The 21,595-nt window shown below is 39.9% G+C and overlaps 1 protein-coding gene across 7 annotated transcripts in view; it reads right to left on the minus strand.

Annotated features, from left to right (window-relative positions):
* Nucleotides 1–2,812: 2,812 nt before the first annotated feature.
* Nucleotides 2,813–21,595, minus strand: part of LIN54 (lin-54 DREAM MuvB core complex component) — a 60,945-nt gene continuing 42,162 nt past the window's right edge. For all 7 annotated transcript variants that reach the window (XM_038398958.2, XM_043512970.1, XM_038398955.2 and 4 more), the window contains 9 exons: nt 15,020–15,236; nt 13,286–13,359; nt 12,888–13,085; nt 11,365–11,456; nt 9,892–9,963; nt 7,522–7,624; nt 7,101–7,238; nt 6,747–6,949; nt 2,813–5,447 (listed from right to left, as the gene is read on the minus strand). In XM_038398958.2, the coding sequence (XP_038254886.1) occupies nt 5,246–5,447; nt 6,747–6,949; nt 7,101–7,238; nt 7,522–7,624; nt 9,892–9,963; nt 11,365–11,456; nt 12,888–13,085; nt 13,286–13,359; nt 15,020–15,236 (1,299 nt within the window). In that variant the 3' untranslated portion in view covers nt 2,813–5,245. The remainder of the gene's footprint in view (nt 5,448–6,746; nt 6,950–7,100; nt 7,239–7,521; nt 7,625–9,891; nt 9,964–11,364; nt 11,457–12,887; nt 13,086–13,285; nt 13,360–15,019; nt 15,237–21,595) is intronic.

Raw genomic sequence — 21,595 nt, forward strand, 5'->3', positions numbered from 1 at the left:
CCCTACAATTGACTATTTGTGATCTATTGCTTCTTCTGATTAAGCAGAAATCAATTTGGGATTTCTGTCCTCCACTGGTATAAGTTATGAGGTGACAAGCCCTCCTCTGAAAGTCTGTGTTTGCAATCACCACATCCAATGCCAGACAAGATGGAGGGCTATTTCTCCCTTGGAATTTCTGGTTCCAGTGTCGTGGATGGTTTCATATTAAGTCTTCACAGTTCCAACATGTGCATTTAGATCTGCTCTGATTATTATCATGTTTCCAATAAGGCACAGCAACTCCTCAAAAAAAATCCTCTTACCTTTTGAGCCTCTCCTAGTTGGAGCATACCCACTTACTAATGGATAGTTTTCTCCTCCCAACACAGTTGAACACTCATCAGTTGTTCCAACCTTCTAGTAACCTCTGTCAGATACCTCTGCATGGTTTCATCCAGAATAACTCCAACACCATTTCAGGAGGTTGAACTCCCTGAATGGTAGATTTTGTAACCTTCTACTAGCACCTTTGCTTTAACTTTCCAGTTAACTTTTTGTAAGTATGCCACGTTTACTCTTACTCTTCTGCGGGTATTTTCACCTTCCAGCTTGGATATCTCAGCTTACTCCACTTACTCACTCATTTCTTACCCACTTTAGCAGCTCTGCCCAACTGCAACAGTCAGGCCAGGCTGTTGTACATCGCTTGTGGGGAATGCCCTACCCCTCTGAGGTACATTTGACAGGCACATCAGTTTACACAAGCATATCTACTGGATAAGCTTTACATGTTGGCTGTCCAAGCCTGACACCCTTGGTTTAGCGTTGAGCCCTTTTTTCTTTGTGGTTGTCTTGGATGTGACAAGTGAGACTATATGAAGGGAGCTACCTTGGAATATGCTGTATGCTGATGTTTAATGGGGTGTGTGGAAGTTTGTGAGACCTGCAAACCAACTCTGAACAGTGCAACAGAGATTTGAGCAGGTGGGACTTAGAGTGTAAGACTGAGGCTATGACAACTAAGAGGCGGACCCACTATAAAGGATACTATAGGCAGAGCTTATATGTGCAAGAATTTAAATACCTAGGATTAATGGTTGCGGACAATGGTGCCCTCCTGAATGATGCCCAGCATCATACCAACGCTGTTTGGCACAAAAAGCAGGAGCTGAGGCCAGTTCTCTGTGATAAAAAGATGCCAATTAAGTTAAAAGGTGTATAAAACTAATTCAACCCATCCTAATGTGCAGAGCAGAGACTTGGCCAACCACAAGAAAATAAATCCGTATGCTCTCTCCTACGGAAATGAAGATGTTGAGATGGCCAAATGGTTGGACACTCCATGAGGTTGTGAGGGGCCTAATGCAGGTTGCCTCAATTGAAGACAAGTTGAGGGAGGCTAGGCTAAATTAATTGGATGTCCAAGAGAGACCTGAGACTAATACTGGTAGAATGGCCCTTGCAATCCTCGTGGACGGAAAATGACCAAACAGGAGGCCAAAGACATACATATATCAGCGGACATGAGAGAAAACAGCCAGGCATATAATCATGACTTTTGGAAGAAGGCTATAGAAGTCCCTGAGCCTTTAATGGGAAGTGGCAAGAAAGAGGGAGCAGAAGCAGCTAGTTATTCAATAAATATTCTGAAAGGGCAATTTATCTATATGCTGCATCATTTCCCTGCCCTTTGTCATAGACTGTAATCTCCTTTTGTTTGTAAAGCATCTAGCACTTGTTCTCTCCCAGTAACAAATACAACCACCACGGCACTTGAACTCATTCTGAAATCAGGTCCCAAATGTGTTTAGTGGCCTCATTTTAATCTGGAGTGATCAACTGTCCGTAACATGTTCACTGCACAATTTAGTATGTTTGACTGTCTGCTCAGGACTGGAATAGCAGACATGTACTGCTACTACTTATTGCAGGCCATGACTGAGATGTATCAGTACGGCTGAGTGGGGGGGAAAGACGGGTGGCAGCTTTGGAGCACTGCACCTCATTAGCTCTAGCCAGGAGGATTAATCATTCACTCCCATGAGCACTGATTTCACACAAAATAAATAAATAACTAACTAGCTCAAGAGGAAATAGTCAGGGGAACTTAAAGAATCCAAAAATAAAAATAAAAGATTTTGTAAAAGAAAGCACTTTTGTCTTTAAAACTCACCATTTTTATGCAGTGAAATAATCCTTACAGGATATACTTAGAAACCTGCTCCTCAATAACGTTTGGTTTTTTTTAAATTAAATCAATAAAATGCCTAGGGCCAAATTTTCAAAGGCTGTGGCCAAAGTTGCTCCTGAACATTTTACCCTTGATCCTGCAATCGGATTTGCATGGAGAGACTCTTGTACTTATATGGAGTCGCACTAACTTCAGTGGGATCCTGACAGGGCATGACGGTCCATCCATATGGATCCGTTTGTTGGATCAAGTACTATGTTTGTTTACTCTCCACAGGGGTAGAACCTGGATTTGCTCATGCAGGAGAGTTAACTAAATACAAAAATACCACTTTGGGCCCAATTATCTGGTAGCGCATGTATATATTTTGGCCCCATTTCAAAGTACTTAAGCACATACTTAAGTCCATCCCTACTCAGAAAAGCATAAAAGAACATACATGCTTTGAGAATGTGCTCCAGTCCTATTGAAGTCAATGGGATTTAATCACATGCTTAATGACAAGGAAGTACTTTGCTGATTTGGGGCCTTAATGAATGCAACTTCAGTGACAACCTGGCCCCAATTAATAAATCAGGTACTTTAATAAACCAGTTAATGTTCTTGCCAGCTCTAAAGGAACAGAGTGCAAAAATCATGTTTACAGAATAGTATAAATGTTTATTTTTCTTTGTGATTTAGCTGACTTTTTACAGTATAGAAAAGTGTATTTTTTGAATTGGTCTAGTAAATATAAATTTAATCTTTCTACTTTCAGGTGTAAACAGAACTAGAAAATGAACCTTTGTCCCCACCCCAGATCTGTTTCAAATAACTGGATGAACTTGACTGTAAATCTTGTTCAGCAGTTGGTTGCAAATGGCTAAGGAAGTACAAAAATGATTTAATACATACTAAGTGGGGGCGGGCAGGGGGGCATTTGGAAACAAGCTCAATGTTTCAGGAAGCTTGTTCAAAACAAGTAGAACTAAGAGTATTTGATTGCACCTTCAAAATCTTTACAAGCAATGCCATCATACATAATCTACAAGTGTAATCCAAAATTTCACAAACTTTTTCTCCACATTGTATATAAATACACATCACAAAAGGTGCAATTTGGAATAGGACAGACTATATACAAAATTAACATGGATTTAGTTCTAGACAAAAGAAGGTGTATTGCAATTTGTTTGAAAAATAACTTGATTAGATATTACTTTATCCACTTACACTAATTTACATTTATACAAATCTTACTGGACATACTATATTGAGTCACTAAAAGTAAGATGAATGGCTGAACTATCTACATTTAAAGTTATCGCACTGACATTTTAGAAATCCAGATCCTAATTATTAAAAAAAAAAAACTTTTTAATGAATGGTAGATTCCCTTTTTGCAGGTGTGTGTATGTGTATTTGCAACATATACACAAATATTGTTAAAGAATATATACACACAGTTCCACATGGAGAGAATGTAAAATCCCTTTTAGAAAATAAAAGTATCAATCTTGTTCTGATAATTACAGAGAGAATTAAGATACCTAACTAAATAAATGCCTGTGAATTTAAACATGATTATTTCCTTTCGTTAACTTTAGAGGTACTTAAACAGGGTTTAACAGTTTGTAAACGTGCTACACTACCAAAAATGTGATTTGGGACTGTTTGTAGTAAATACTAGAAAAGTTCCCATCCTTAAGTGTCTTCTATGCACAACTGTATTTGACCTGATTTGATTCTTTCCCTGTTCCCCACAAAAAAAAGGTCAGGTGCATCTATTTTTGATGGTGACCTTGAATCCGTACCAGTGTACTTGCATGTCATGGCTCAAACTGCAATCCTAAATAACACTTTTAAAAAAATAAGCCAAATGAGTCTCCAAGATTAGAGAAGGGATATCAAAAAGGTCCACAGCTATACACAGAGTCCGATCTTTACACGTTCTCTGATTAACTTGGATGCAGCTAGTTTGAAATCCATCCCACATGCAAACTATGCTAACAGGAAAACACAAGGGCTGGTTCCCTCACACCCCGTAATCTCAGTTTGTGTGTAAATGTACACAACAAATATCTCATTTTCTGCCAGTTTAAGGGCTCTATCCTATGAGGTGCTAAGGACTGCAAACCCTCTCTGACTTCAATGAGAAGCTCGGATGCTCAGGACCCTGCAGGATTAAGCCCTGGATGCACAACAGCATCTCGCTGCTTGATGTTTATCTAATGATAAAAGTTGGATGGACAACTTACTTTTACAGCATTGCTCTTAATTCTTTCTGAATGTATACCCCATCATCTGTCCTTCAACTTCCATTTTAGACTATTCAGCAAGCCAGTAATGAAATCTGTCATCATTTAAAGAAAAATTTAAATACTTTCCATTTTAAAAGTTGTGCCCTGAGGCCCAGATTCATCAAGCTTTTTAAGAACATATGTAATGCTAACCATGTAAGCTGTTCCAAAGAACTCAACTGCCCACGTGTTTAACATTATTTGTGTTTAAGGACCTTGCTGAATCAGGTCTTTAACACGGATCCATTGCCTTCTCGGGTTGTAGAGTGATGTTCTAATTTGGTAGGTTGTCAGTATTGTGAAGATGCTCATTTCTATATATTTCCTTTCAGAATTAATTCCTCCACAGATATACTGTTTTCTTGGTCTATTGCCAAAAATATTTTCTGCCAGTGTCTGATTCTTCCATATGAACAAAGTGATTCAAATCTATACACTGTCAATAATATATATTATAATAATAATTTATAAAGACTCTCTGGACAATTTTCTTAGAGAAAGGGGGAGGAAGAAAACATCTAACTCTTACCAAACCCAAGAAAGTTAAAAGCTGTACAACAGGCAGAAAAATTCACCTTTAGGCATCGTCGTAAGTAGAAGAGAATTTAGCTACAATTTAAAAGAATCTACTCCTAATTATAAAAGATTTTCTTGTTTCAACATTATGCAAGTCAATTTAAAACAAGCACCAAATTAACAATAAAATAGTATTAAATCCTCTGCTGTGAACCAAAGTGTCCCTGTGCCTTAAGTTTCATGTTCAGTCCAATTTACCATGGCTCCTATGCAAAAGTCAGCAGTTCATGGCACAGGGGTCACTTTTGGACTTTCCTGCCGAATTAATGACTCTCATCAAACAACGTCCAAATTCCTCCAGGATCATGCGCTCTGCCGCTGCTTTTGACTTGCCCATCTTTTCAGCTTGCTCGGCCTGCGCAAGCAGGCACTCACAGGTCGCGTCAGCCACCTCCTTGGTTACAAAGGTAAATGGCAATCTGAAATGGAAATAAAAACCTTAACTGTTGTCATCAGTAGGCTACATCACATGCACGATCTACAAAACTCCCTCTGAAGCACTGAAAAGTCAGAAGCTGAAGGAAGCCCTCTAGACAGTCCCTATAGCAATACCTATATATATATATATATATATATATATATATATATATATATATATATATACTTGGACATGTTGTCAAACAAGGAAAATGTTGCTTACCTCTCCATTTTCCCTGTACTATGGTCCATGAATCCAATTAATTAACTTTAGGATTATGCCCTTTCAAACAGAGGTGGAGCACATTCGAAGTTTAGATCAGGCTGATGTAACCAGGATGAATCTGCTCCACAGTTTCTGGGGTTCATCTGAGGTTGCCCCAAATTGAAAATACTGAACAAGCCCTACAGCTAAGCAGGAAGATCACTCCTCAGAGGCAACGCTGACAGTTTTGTTGCTGTTTGTACATTTTGAGACAGACTGAAGAATGCCATGAAGACAGATAGAGAATGCATAATTTTCCATATAATTTTTTGCTCTAGGAAAACTGCGAATTTACAGATTTAACATTAGGTTTCACCTGTATTGATGCTAAAAACTGAATTAAGAGAATGTTAAAGTTACATGGTTAGACACACACAAGTGTGGCAAATTCAAGTTTACACATGTAAATTTAACTCCGTCTCCTTCTCTGTATACATTTTGGTACAGGTTTTTCATTATTATTTCTCAAATGCTACAGTTTAACACATCAGTTTTTCTGTACTACAGATACACGTAAATAGTCTCTTGTAATTGTTTTTTTAAATTTTATTTTAATTGCACTCATTTCAATGTCATAACGATCCAGTGTATCTTGACTGACAAACTTGTTATATAAATTCTCTTCTCTGTAAGGGACGTATTTTAATAGTTTAGGCAGCAGCCAAGCACTATACATCTTTTCAACCAACAGAACTTAGGTGCATTCAGGGGATGAGACAATTAACTATGAAATTAACTCAACTGCAAATTTAGACAGCTTAAATATTCCAGAAAGGTTTCACTATTATTGAAGACAGAGAGTAATATGCACTTGTACAGTACCTCGCTCAAAAGGGCCCCAAGTATGATTGAAGGCTATGAGTGCTATGGTAATACAAATATTAAATAACATTAGCCACCAAAACCTAAAGAATACAAATGTCAAAGACTGAAGTAATCTTAGCTTGCTAAAATCCAACCTAGCAGAGCAGCAAGATACCTGATTCATGAAAACCGTGTTAAAGCCAAGTCAAGAAAATGGAATGTGTTCACTTACTTCCCCCCTCCACTAGTCAGTGCTGGGGTTGGCCTAGTTAACAGGTCTGAGATTTGTGAGGATAACTTTGTCTTTGCAGCTGTCTGTTGCTGGACTCTTACTTCTGCTGCATCTGCTAAGTGCATCAGAGTCTTTCGTTCTGGGCTTTCTTCAAAGTTTTTACAGCCAACACATTTACATATTGAGGAACACATGATTTTTGCCTAAAAAGAACAAAAGAAAGCATGATTGGCCTAAAATATTATTTTATTCTCCATTGCTGGCTCATAAACTTAATATGCACTGGAGAAATTATAAATAGTGCAATGGGCAAGAGTGACATTTAGAAAGAAGAAAAGCCAATGCATTTCTTACCTCATAGCATTCACAATAGTTTTTGAGACAGCCTGATCGTTTGCAGTTGCAGCCTTTGCTGTGCCGCCGGTCTGATTCCCCTTCCTTTCCTTTCCCTATTTTGGGCTTGAAGGCTTCAGGATTTCTATCAAGGCAGGCCTATCAATGCAGATCCAAAAGGTGTGTCACAGTTCATGCAGGGAGCAAGATCTAGAGCACCAGTGCAGTAAGGACAAACCCAAGACTGTGCTGGAGTAAGTAAGTCACATTCTCCTCCCAACCCAAGAGGAAAAGGCGGCTACTTTCATCCCAGCTATAGAGATGTAAAACAAGAAGCAAACTGTCCTGTTTCAATAGCAGCGTTGGGTACATTGAAATAGATAAACACATGTCACAATGTGTTTTGCAAACTTTAAAGGAGAGAAACAAAAAAAACCCTTACCTTTATTGCTTTTTGCCTATCATTTTCATGGTCCAGGTTGTTATAGCAATTGGTACAGTTGCAGTTATTGCAGAATTCACCATTTGCAAAACAATCACAATACCTGAAATAGGAGATGCAGAAGGGATTTACAAATATGGTATGCAGGCATCACACTAGCTGTGGTAGTAGCCACAGTAAACATTTCTATTACAGTAACTCCTAAAAGCCCCAGTTGGAATTGGGACCCCATTGGGCCAAGTACTGTATAGACATGAATGAGAACATTTCTGACCCAAAGGACATACCGCATAAGACCCCAAACTAAGGTAAGTGATGGGGATATAATCTACAAGTAACATGGCCAAGGATCGGCACTGCTTTGGTAGTGGCAAGTTTTGTTGTTTTTGCTGGTCAATTTTTTTATTGGGGTAGGGTGAGGAATGGCAGGGATGGAGGCTGGAGTAAGAGTCAGGGAGTAGGAAAAGGAAGGAAGAGGGGCAGTCACAGCTCCTCAGCTGACTCGTCATGAGCAATAGCCAGGGTATTGCAGGCTTTGCCACAGAGGTGAGTCTAAGTGGATTTGAAGGAATATGGCTGTATGGATTATATCAAGGATTTTTCCTATGCATTGGGGTGGGAAGAAGAAATCACAAAGGTGCTTAAGGGAGGAGCTGATTGGATAGCTGTGTATCTTAGGTACTTCTGTGACCTCCATTACCGTAGTGTCTCAGTATCTCACAAACTTTACAGCATCCCTGTGAGGTAGGGAAGTGCTATATTCCTCCCATCTTTAAAATGGGGATCTGACGCACAGAGAGAGTAAGGGTCATCTTATTCGCTGATAAATAAATTTAAACTTATGGGAAATAGGTGTACTGTGAGGACTACCCATGTGCAAACAGGGGAAAGTTCCCCTGGTGCAAATGGCAGCTTGGCCAGCTTACATTAGCAGATGACACCACACTGCACCAGTGTATGGGCACGGATGGCTGTACCTTGAGCAAATCATGTGGTGGACAAGGCCTGAGTTAATTTCTGTACAGTGTTATATAAATGGAAAGTATAGCAGCATCTTTTCTCCCCTTCAGATTTCACAGAACATTTTGGAATCAGAAAGCTGATATCCAGGAGGAAACCTCAACACGTTTGTCTCTCTATAAATAACAATCATGCAGGCTGTGAGATGTCTGAAGGAAAACTAAACATACATGATTAGTTCTGTTCTAGTGTGATGAAAAATTTCTAAGCTCAGAAGTATGTTCACGCCCACATTATGAACATGACATGCATCACATTAAAAATAACCTAAAATTGGCAGGTGCCAGACAGATTTCCTAATTTGGACTCAGATGGCTGTTATATCAGCTTCTCTAACAGTAGCACAATCACTCTGAATGCCCTCTTCATCATCCAAGGATTAGGGAGCCGCAACATAATTTCAGTACCTCATCTTGATGTTGTACTATGTGGAAAAGCGTGGCATCATCCCAACTGAACGTTATCACATAATTACACCAGATACTGATGCAGGCATTGGAATGGAATGGCAGGAGATGGGACACTAGATGGGGAGGGCTCTGAGTTACCACAGAGAATTCTTTCCCAGGCGTCTGGCTGGTGGGCCTTGCCCACGTGTTCAGGGTCTAACTGATTGCCATATTTGGGGTCATAAAGGAATTTGGCAGCGGCCCTGGGGGTTTTCACCTTTCTTTGCAGAATGGGGCATGGGTCACTTGTGGGTTTAAACTAGTGTAAATGGTGAATTCTCTGCAACTAGAAGAAGTCTTTGAACTAGGGTTTGAGGACTTCAGTAAATCAGCTAGAGGTTAGGAGTCCATTACAGGAGTGGGTAGGTGAGGTTCTGTGGCCTGCAATATACAGGAGCTCAGACTAGGTTATCACAATGGTCCCTTCTGACTTTATGAGACATCACACAGGATGTAAGGAGCCTCAAAGTTCCATTTTCACTAAATGACATTTTAAGACTTTTTCTACCAGACTATTGTACTTAGTCTCCCACAGATGCAATTCCAGTGGTGGTAGCAACAGTGGAAGCCTTCATGCAGACAGGGTTCAGGTGACCACTGGTACCTCTGTCATCCAGTTGAAATGCCAATGGGCAATCTACCCCAGCATTCCCATAATACTATCACCAGTGAAAGCACAAGATTCAGAAAATTTTTAGGGTAGACAGCTTAAAGTTTGTCTCATTAAGTATCATATGCACTTATGGCAGGATGATTTGTGGATGAATTGAGAGCCTTACATTGGAATCCTTTTTATATACAGAACTCACACTTTAGAGTTACTTTAAATATTTCTATTTAATTTTGGCAATATACTAAAATATTTGTTAAAGAGAAAATACTTAAAACCAAATACACTTACAATTTCAAACACAGTGATTTTGTACAATTGCATGGCTTCCTGGGGCGGTTTGCAGGTTCGGATGGCATAATTCTGAAAAAGAACCATTTTATTATTGGCTTCTCTCTTTTTTTAAGTTCAGAATGTTGATCCACTGAAATCCCATAAGACAAACTAGATGTTTCTCCTACAATGTGAGCTTTAAAATGTCTATGTCACTGATTACGAAATACAATTAGTAGGTTAAAAAAATCAAGGAACAGGTAGGCGATTGCCATGACCCTTGCTGCACACAATGCTTAAAGAAGAGAAAGAAAGGAGACAAGCTAGGAGGGGACCACATGAAAGGAAAGTGCAACTGAGCGTGCTGCAGCCATCACCCTGAATGAAGACCACTCTCCATGAGGATTGTATCTCCACTCGGAGCAGGGTTTTGTGACGCTGTTGTGAATCTAACCAAATCCAGTACCGTAGAGGAGAAATATATTCAGACTATGCCTCTCCTTTCATCCGAGTTGTGTGTGAATTAAAAATAATAATGAAATGACAAAGTGACTGTCCTAGGCAAGCAGACAGAGACCTGAGCAAAGGGCAAGCAGTGTATGAACCCTGACATTTAGTTTAACATAAACAGTATTGTGTGTCAGAAATCAGCCTTAACAACCACTGAAAGCTGGGATTTTTCAATGATCATATCTGGCCAACTATATTCTGACCATATGTGGTGACCTTCTTATCCTGACGTACCCTCAGAAGCTGAAGACAAAGCCATTTATTGGAGGGGGAGGTGTCAGGCAGGGGTTCAGGATTAACTCAGGCACCTTGTCTGTTTGTTTGTTTGTTTTGTATTTTTTAAATCACAGCAAAGCCTTTTAATTGTAAGACATCCAGCAAAAGGCAGGCTCAGCAGAACAGGGTAGAATTTCTAAGCCCGCCTGGGAGGAGGGGGAGGCATATCAATTTGAAGTTTCCACTTTCAATGTGTTACCTTCGAACTAAGCCAAGATTAATAATAATAATAATTAATTAAAAAAAGAGCCTGAAGTTAGGTTCCCAAATTCATATTCAGGCATCTACATAAATGGCTGGGTTTTCACAAGTGCTCAGCCCCCAGCTGCTCCAATCAACTTCAAGGGAAAGTCCATGACCAGGGCTCCTATGTGCTACTGCAATACATGTTATAAATAACCATGGGCCAGCTCTCTACTCAAACTTCTACTATGGGATTTGGAAAAAAAATACAAGATTTGACTTTGACCGAGTTTAATGATGGTAAAAGGTGCTGGATTGACAGCCAGAGAAAAAACAGATGTTCTTTATTTAGCCACAGAAGAAGAACAGCACAGACAGCAGCCTCCCCACCCCACCCCACCCTGCTAATTTTTCCTAAAAAACTCTTCAAAAAAGGATAGTCTGTCCCAATTAAATACATCACCTACCATCTTTTGGGGAGATGTTGTGGCAAGCTTTTAAAAGTATTTTCAAAATACTCACCCATTGAATGGTAGCCTTGCTTGGGTCTGGATATTAGATGTCCCAGTAAAACCAGTGTTGCTTGCTATAGATACGTATGATGACTGCTGTAGCTAACAAAACACAAAGTATAAATATATAAAATTGTAGAAGCTACAGAACATACAACGGGCTTTGTAGTACACAGTTTTTAGTAAGCATTTCTGAAACTGCTATATGCATCATGTACTCTCCTAATCCATGTTTATGAATGGTTTGAAAGTTTCACAAACTCACAAGACCCTAAGCAGTCTAAGGGGTACTCTGTATTCAGCAGAAATGTCCTGGTCTATTTTACATTATGTTTTTGTCCATTTTATCTGTGAACCTTTGGATTGCATTATTTTTAAGCTACTAATGTTATGTAATAACTTTCAGGCAGATGGATGCTAATATGCTTTACCAATAGCTTGTATATCAGCTATCTATCTACAGGAATGCCTGCACCCACCAGGTGAAAGCTTGGAGTTACAAATGATTCTCACCCCTTTAATCAGATCCCTTTTCTTTCTTTACAGAGTGGACCTTGGTGCCTGATCACTGCACCTGTGCTACAAGGGATGAATCAGAGCAGACACACAAGTCACTGAAGCAACCTGAAAGGTCATAATCCATTCAGAATCAACTTGAACAAAAATAAGAAACCACGGCTCATTTGCACTCCCTTTGACTGTGGTACTGTTAAGCAATTACCTGCATACTTTCTTGTTTCAAGCCACGATGAGTTTGGTGCAAGAAATACGAGTAGCAAGACCTAGGCACCCAGGATCTTCTCCTAAGAAGCACACACTACAGGAGCATTCCTCACACATCACTCATCACAATCCTCTGCAGGTGGCTCGTCTTTGTATTTTTTTTTACTCATGGCTTTCTCAGTGTACATTTATTTTTCTGCACTGGGCCAGATTTTCAAGAGAGCTCGGCCTCTAACCACTCCATTTTAGGCATCTAGATGAAGTGGCCACATTTTTCCAAGTGCTCGGCAGCCAACAGTTTCACCTCTGAGAACAATATGGGCTATTTGGGTGCTGAGCACTTCTGCAAATCTGGCCAATTCATTCAGATACCAAAAAATAGAGGAGCTCTTTTAAAAAATCTGGCCCCAACTGTGAGTGCTGGACACTTCAGAAAATCTGGCCTATTTCTTCCATTGCTTCTTTGTACCAAGGACAAAGATCTTGTTGTGTCATTTCCCTCCTGCCATTCATGTAATACTGTGTTGTACCAGATCTTTTTTTACCTACATAAGGCAGGCCACTCCAGGAAGAACTGTACAACAAGGTCTCTACCAATTATATGCAGCATGCCAACAAAAATCCCTGTACATTTTAAAATCATGGATTTAATTCCCATTCTTTTTCATTCTGATTCTTGACTATGTTTTGGCAAAGGACAAGCCAAAGACCTAAACTGAAGGAAGGGATCAAGAACATTAACACAAATGTAGGATGCCTTCTACAATTACTTCTGTAATTTCATCATTTTGCCCCGTGCAAACACCATACCTGAGTGACGTATTGGGCTGGAAGAACTGCATAGCCTACATTTCCTGTGCCAGGTGCTGGCGCCAGCACGGTGCCCGGCGGGAGGTTAGTGAGGTTTGGTTGTATCTGTGGCAGTGGAGTAGCTGGCATAATAAGTCTCTGTTGTGGCTGACTAGTAGTAACTATCTGTGAAGTTGGGTTGATTGGTTTGGGCACCACCTGGAAAGGGAGGAAATCTTTATGACATTGTCAACGTACCATTCTTTATCTGCCGCAGAAAACTACACTGTACATTTAAAAAAAGATAAGAATCCATGCAGAACAATTTAAATCATCATATTTTACCTCCAGTGTCAGAATTTTGACATCTGTTTGCCAACTGAAATGAGACTATAATATGGATTTCATGTTGAACTCACCTGTTTGACAGTCTGAGCTGGTACTATTGGGACAGACATCCGCACTGGAGTTGCATTCACCACCACTGGCTTAGCTGGTTAAAAGAAACAATATCACATGTCACACTATATGTGCATATTTATAAACAGTCTCTAGAATTTAATCCTGAAGCAATTTATCACTTTCACATACATAGAATAAACAGTTATTTTTGTGTGTAAGATGGTGGGGTTTATTGCCTTTTTAAAATGTATTTTGGTTATGCTTGTAACATTTTATTTTGGTTCCATCCTGTTTATTTTAGTTTTATTTACTGTTCTATGTGTTTTTACATTTTAACTTGTGCACTGAGAGTGGACTTGATTTATAAAGCGATTATTTTATTACAATTTTTTCCAGAAGCTCTTTGAAAATAGAGCTAAACCTATTATTTGCAGGAAACATAGTACTACAAGCAATTGCCAGCTGATTCTCTAGATCTCTCTCATTTAGGCCCCAGTCAAGCACTGACACACATGAGAAGCACTGATGAATGATGGTTACTCAAGCGCATAAAGAGAAATGTGTGTTTGCAGGATCAGGTCCTGGGAGAATACTGGTAGGTCAAAAAAACCTAACCCTTTTTTAAAGCCAGCGTTACTGTAAGGAACAAAAGAATTTTAAAACTGCTTTAACTCTTCACTATTTATGCTGGTTGTCCAAGTGGAAAGAAAGAAATGCAAAAACTAACTGAAAACAGTTTCACTCTGTTTCAGTTTCACTCTGATCTATTTCACTTTCAATTTACCATAGTATTAGCACTATGCTGCAATGTCTGCACTAAAACATTACAGGATTTTATTTTCTATTGGAATTTATAAAATACACGGGAACAGTCCCGTAGGACCAATTCAAAATAAATGTATGGCAACTGTTCAAAACAATTGTCTTAAAGTTTGGTCAAAGTTTGTTTTCAACAAAACCTAAATTTAGGGTCAAATTGGATCTTACATTTTCCCCTTAAACAAGACTCTCTAGGCAGCCCTTTCTCCCCTAATTTTGCTCACCAACTCATTCCCCTTGCCCCTTCAATTTATGCCAACATAATGTATTTACTAAATATTCAGTACTGCCACCTAGCAAACTGCATACATTTAAGACCAACAGTTCTCATCAGTCTATGTACAGAGCTCCTCTTGGCATTAGTCACAGTGGTATGTAAATATGCACGGGGAGAACAGGCATGAAATCTTTTGTTTGCTACTGTCCATTCCATCACCACCATCAGAAAATGCCTGCTAAAAACAAGGGGTACTTTGCAGTTCTAATCACTGTCTATCAAAGGATCTCAGCAGGCCGGGAAAACATTAATTAATCCTCACAATATCTCAGTGAGGCCTATATGGTACTGCCCAGATTTCACATTTGGGCATACTGAGGCAGGGACAGGGTATCAGACTTGCAACAATCCCCCCACAAGCAGATGAGTGGCAGACATTCTTCCCTGGGAACAACAGCAGATCAGGCACCCCAGGAGCCAGTCTCTAGGGAAAGAGGAGTTCAACATCAGAGCACTTCCAAATGCATCCTGGAGTTGGCAATGGGATACAGAGCCTTTCAAAGCCAGGTGCCTGCTACAAAACTAGCGCATCTGGCCAGGGCCACAGATTTATATCATTTGACAGTTATTTACCTTTTGGGGGGGGGGTTATATTTGTTCGTGTTTAATAAACTAAATTAGACAAATAAAATAGGGTATGAACTGAACCACTGACCTTGCTGAAGAGGCTGTGTGTTGGTACTAGGATTCTGACTGGCTGACTGGGTTGAACTGTTGGCTGTTGTGGCCGTAACAAGTCTGACATAATGGAATTTGCTTCCAGGTACCTGAATCTGCTGAACATTGGGGGCCGTTGCCAAGGGAATTATGGTCTTAAATTGAGATGTACTCACTCCTCCCACAGTGAAGGTCTGTACTGCTGACTTCACAGCCTGTTAAACAACACAGGCAGCACAAAGTTACCTGACAGTGGTACGGAGGTGTCACCATTTCTATCCCTATATTTGCTAGTGAACAATTCATTAACCCACACAGTAGCTCTGTGAAACATGTCACTATTATCAACTAAAACCTGAGGCACAGCAAGGTTAAGTCCCCAGGCCGGAGAGGGAGCCGGTGGCAGGGCCAAGGGAGTTCGGTCTCGGTCTCATTCTCGAACCATTATACCAGACTCCCAAATAACCAGAATCATTTATATAAGCAAAACCAACTGTCCCTCAATCAAGAGCCAATGTCAAATAAATACAAACTCTACAGCAGACAGTTTGAGAAAGAGCTTTCTCCAAATTACTGTGAATAAAAACAAAATCAATTTTATGATTTTTCGGTCTGTGTGGAAGTGGATGTCCCACACTCGCACTGTCACTCCACCAGTCAGCTCTGCATATGTAGAGCATCCCCTTCCACAGCTCAGTATAGGAAGCCTACATGTCACCCTGCAGCCTCCAACTGGAAATGGAACTGAGGCTGTGAACCTTGAGGCTTTGAAGCAGTGGGCAATTGTGTGTGGGCTGGCTAAGGACAAAAAAGGAAGTAATGGGAAGTACTGAGAACATGGTAAACAAGTTTAAATTCATGAAATCACTAGCAGAAGCCAGAACAAAAAACATTTTAAAAAGGGGAGAGGAAGCAGGAAAGGAATTTGGTAGGCAGCATGCATGTGAAATTGCAGTCGAGGATAGCAGTACATTTAGAACATGTGAGACTTCATTATTTCAGGCTTTTCCCCAATCTACACATTGAGTAGAGAGCATGTGTTTATTTTAAATATACACATTTGCTGCTCACTTGACTTTCTCCATCACTGCTTACAATTTTTCCATCCTCCTCATCTCTCAAACTCCAACCCTTGACTCCCTTATTTTCCTCCTCTCCTCGCATCCAGGCTCTTACGAAACTTGTTCCTTCTTCCTCCGTAACATTTCTAAAATCTGCTCTTTTCTCTTCAGTCCCACTGACAAAATTTTGATTCATGCCATGAAACTGTCTTGTCTAGATGGGCTATTTCCATTTCTTTTCCAGCCTGGCTGCCTAATCCCTCCTCATCTTCCAACTTTCAGCAGCTATAGTTCTGAGCAGAAGCAAAGTCCAGATCTACTTATATTCCACTGAAAGCATAAACCTACTCAATAGATTTTATGAGAAAGTTGTTTCTTGGGGTATTTTTAAAATCTTTTTGTGCTGTAACCTTAATTATCAAGAGCAATACTGAGTAAACATCATCTATAATCATAGCTATAGCTAAGGTGCTGTTTCCATAGACAGACCAATGTGGGCAGAGAATTTCCTCTCCTCCTTTCAGAGCTGACCAGTGTCAGAGAACGACTTTGCTACTATATGAAATGTAATGTGTGTTCTTTAAAGGACCTGATCCAAATCTCATGGAAGACCGTGGAAACCTTTCATTATTTCCATGAACTTTGGATCAGACCCTGAAAGTTACAACATTCAGGTGACTTAATTATGGTCCACTGATTGCTTGTATCCAAGCAATAACCAACAGTTCATTAAACAAAGGTTTAAAAAGTGAGCAGGATTTGATCTGAGAATGAGATCTAGGGTGTATTTAAGCCCTTAAACAACAATTCATATTATCAAATATACACATAATGGAGAGAGAAAACATTCAAGACCAGGCTGAGTCACTGGTATTGTACAGGTTTCAGAGTAGCAGCCGTGTTAGTCTGTATTCACAAAAAGAAAAGGAGTACTTGTGGCACCTTAGAGACTAACAAATTTATTTGAGCATAAGCTTTCGTGAGCTACAGCTCACTTCATCAGAAGCTTATGCTCAAATAAATTTGTTAGTCTCTACGGTGCCACAAGTACTCCTTTTCTTTTTGGTATTGTACAGTTTCTCAGGGAGCCCAGAACTATGGGTGACCTTGTTACCCCCTTGCCTTAGCAAAAGAAACCTGTTGGAACTAAACAAACAGATAGGGAGATAAGTTTCAGAGTGGTAGCCGTGTGAGTCTGTATCAGCAAAAACAAGGAGGAGTCCTTGTGGCACCTGAGACTGACAAATGTATTTGGGCCTAAGCTTTTGTGGGCTAGAACCCACGACCAAACAAACAATCTCCTCCAAAGCTCTGCCAACTTTTCCTATGGCTATGTCTTCACTACCCGCCAGATCAGTGGGTAGTGATCAATCTATCAGGGATCGATTTATCGTGCCTTGTCTAGACAAATCGACACCTGTACTCCACCTCGGCAGGAGGAGTAAGTGGAGTCAACAGGGGAGCCGTCGTGGTCGACTCGCCGCCATGAAGACGGCCAGGTAAGTGGAACCAAGATACTTCGACTAAGTTGCGTATCTTAGTTTGAAATCCTCCCCTCATCCACCATTGTAGCCCAGGCCTAAGTCTAGCTGGTGACACTTAATGCACCCTAGTCCCCAAGCCTCCTGAAAGAGCCTCTCTCTGCATATCCAGCCTGTCACTGGATGCTCACAGAAATTACCAAGTAGCTCACCTGAGAATTCATGCTTTAGTATTACAACACTGAAAAGAACTTACAAGTAAAACCAAGAATAAAATTTATTGACAAAGAACAGAGAATTAAGTGATACTAAGCAAAGCTAATAGAAACAGATGTGGTTACAAATAAAACTAAAAATATAACATGCTTCTACAAGAAGAGAACTTAGTTTTAGCAAGTTTCAGAGTAGCAGCCGTGTTAGTCTGTATTCGCAAAAAGAAAAGGAGTACTTGTGGCACCTTAGAGACTAACAAATTTATTAGAGCATAAGCTTTCGTGAGCTACAGCTCACTTCAAATGCATCCGATGAAGTGAGCTGTAGCTCACGAAAGCTTATGCTCTAATAAATTTGTTAGTCTCTAAGGTGCCACAAGTACTCCTTTTCTTTTTAGTTTTAGCAAGTTAATCTTATCGAAAACAGTCTCTCACCTAAAACTTTTCCTGGAGTGCTTGGTAGTATTCAGTTATACCAGGAGCCAGATTTAAGAGTCACCTACACCCTACAAGAGGTTTCCTCAGAATAAGGATAAACATCATGTCTTTTGCCACTCTTCTTACAAGCCAGTTCACCTTTGAAATGTATCCTTTGAAGCATAACTCCTGACAAAGTCTCTCTCCCCCACTGTTTGTTCTTTGGGGTGTAGATGTCATGCTGTCTACGTTGATCTTCAGTTAATTTGCTTTTCCTATTGCCTCAGTATGCAAAATATAATCCCCATTGTCTTTGGCTAAACCTGCTTAATTTACATCAGAGAAAGGGAGAGATAACTATCTTCCCCTCCTGGCTGGAAGAAAACCCTTTTTTTGATTTGGTTACAGACTTAACTTAAAGCATAATATCAGGAAATATCCATAATTTCTCCTATAGTGTTAATACATACATTTAACTTCTAATACATTGGTCATGAATATCATTGTTTTCATGATACCTTACACAACATTCTTTATAGATAAATGCCATGACAGTAATGCTTTAGGTGCAGTGAGTTTTCAGGTCTGATAGGAATTGCTGTTACATGACAATGAACCCTTTGCCAATTGACCGTAAGAGCCCCTCAGTGTCTCAAGCGTATTCAGCACATAAGCTTACATATAAGGTGGAAAGCTCATCTCCTTCACTAACAGAAGCTGGTCCAAGAAAAGATATTATGTGATCCACCTTGTCTCTCTAATATCCTGGGACCCACACAGCTACAACACTACATGCAGCATGTTTTTGGACAATTACAAGACCCCTTGGAAAGGGATGAAAGATAGATGGCTGAATAACGTGTGATTTCATGTCATGTTAATTGCAACAAAATTAACAGACTATAAACAAATAAAATTAACAAACCTATTACTGTTGTGAAAGGAATCTATCCAAGTAAAGATGATAGACTTGCCATGCTTATACCTGTTTCCATCACCTCACACTGACTCAGACATTCCAAGCTTCAAAGTGACACACAGACAGAGCGACAATCTTGGAATTTTATTGTACAGATACCTCATTCACAGAAAGTCATTAGCGTTCAACTGTCACTCCAGAATAACATTCAATATAGTTAATGATATGATCTTTAATAAAGTCAAGCCATTTTGTTTCCATAAGTAAAACAACATTTGCTGGTCAGCTACTAATGACACAACTGCAGAAGATCAATACCCTGAGGTCAGGCAATTAGAACATATGGCCCATACACTAGTCCTTTTTAATAAGCAGCCCATAAACTTTGCTAGGCTGAAATACAGTGAGGTATTGCTCATGTGGGATGATCCTAAGCAGACAATTTTCTGCAAGTCAGCAACCAAGTTTACCGCTAAATGAATAATGTAACTGAGCAGAGGTGGAAGTCATCAGATTCAGCATATATTGCCGTTTTGTATTTTAGCAACACAGACTAACTGGCAAATTTAAACACCAACAAGAAAAGGCTATTTTCAGAGCAAAGAGAAGCAAAAATGAAGACTCAGTTCTTATATACAAACAGGAGACCCCTTTGGAAATCTAACTTTGCTGCTTCGCTTTATGTGAAACCCATTTATTCTGCTTTAGAGCTAACCAAAAATGTTCCATTAAGTGCCTAGAAGTCACATTTTTACATTGCACAGCTGCCTGGCTATTTTCAGAAGGGGCTGGTTTTCCTGCAATAAGAAGGTTTTTCCCGGCGATAAAAGACTAAAGTTAATATTTTGGTTCTTGATGAGACCTGAAGGAAGTTCCCTTCCCAGAAAGAGCCAGCATAACATCCAATATACCTAATATCACACTACATAAGTTTTGCTGGGAATTGTGACCCACCAGACAATGCCAGAACATGCACCCTGTGGCCAGACCACAACAATCCCTCCAACATAAAAAAGCCCACGTCTACGCTATACAATCAACATATAGTGTGAAACAAAGTCTTTGGAGGACAGTCTAGAAACGGATGTCTTATTCTGACACAAAAATCCACAGTCCTTCCTGAACAGAATATAGAAAAAGCATCAATGAGTCCTTGAAGAGAAAGATTTGAGCCCTTAGCTCATACTTCAATAACAGCTTTATTAGGCATGGTATTTGGAAGATGTATGTAACCATAGCTATTTGTGGATATTTTGATTCATCTTGGGCAAAGCAACCATTGCCACACTAGGTTTTCCTCTGATGTACTGTGCTATTGGAATATATAACCACTAGGCTGCGCTGAAGAGGTCTTTCTTAACCTGTTTGCAGTGTTGTTGTAGCCGTGTTGGTCCCAGAATACTAGAGACTAGATGGGTGAGGGAATATCTTTTACTGGACCAATTTCTGTTGATGAGAGAGACAAGCTTTCAAGCTACACAGAGTTCTTATTGGAAAAGAATTCAGCATGTCAAAACTAAATACAAGGTGGAACAGTTTGTTTAGCATAAGTAATTAACAGGGGCGCATGCATCAGCATTCATGTTGTGCTCCAAGTCAGTACCTGGCCTGGGTCTGGGTAGCTAATGATCCAACCAGCAGACCAAATTCGGTGATGAATCCTGGTCATGTGCCAGAGGAGGCACGTTGCAGATACTCTAAGAAGTAGTTAACATATTTTAAGGGAGCATTCAAAGTGATGTGGCCAGTTAACACCTCTATAGTCATAGGATGGAAAAGCAGGGGTCAGTGGGTTACAGATTTACAATGATTTTTTTGTCCTATGACTGCAGAGATGTTTATGGGCCACTTCACCTTGAATGACCTCTTAGAATGTGTTAACTACTTGCATCGGATGAAGTGAGCTGTAGCTCACAAAAGCTTATGTTCAAATAAATTTGTTAGTCTCTAAGGTGCCACAAGTCCTCCTTTTCTATTTTGTGAATACGGACTAACACGGCTGCTACTCTGAAAACTACTTAAACAATTTGTTTCATCTTGTATTTAGCTGTGATACTCTAAGTACCTTGCCCAGACCTGAAGAAGAGTTTGTGTAGCTCAAAAGCTTGTCTCTCTCACCAACAGAACCTGGTCCAATAAAAGACATTCTCACCCACCTGCTCTTTCTTAACCTGGTCAGACACGCTGGCCACTCTTGGTAGTGAGACAACCTTGAGAGATAACTGTTTCACCAAAAGAAACAATTTTTTTTAAGCTGAGCTAGAATGTTTATTGGGGTTGTGTTGTCCTAATCTTCCTGTTTATCTTCAGCACTGCATGGTGCTTCATACTATAAGGATAATTATGGAGTATCTGAGATGAAATTTAAATGGGAAAAAAATGAAAGGAAGAGGAAACCGCCTAACAGAGGTGTTAGTGATATCTTGTTATACCACACAACAAGCCAACAGCCAGCTCTCAAGATAGACAATTGAGCCACACAGT

The sequence above is a fragment of the Dermochelys coriacea genome, chromosome 4 (assembly GCF_009764565.3).
Source record: "Dermochelys coriacea isolate rDerCor1 chromosome 4, rDerCor1.pri.v4, whole genome shotgun sequence".
Classification (NCBI taxonomy): Eukaryota; Metazoa; Chordata; order Testudines; family Dermochelyidae; genus Dermochelys; species Dermochelys coriacea.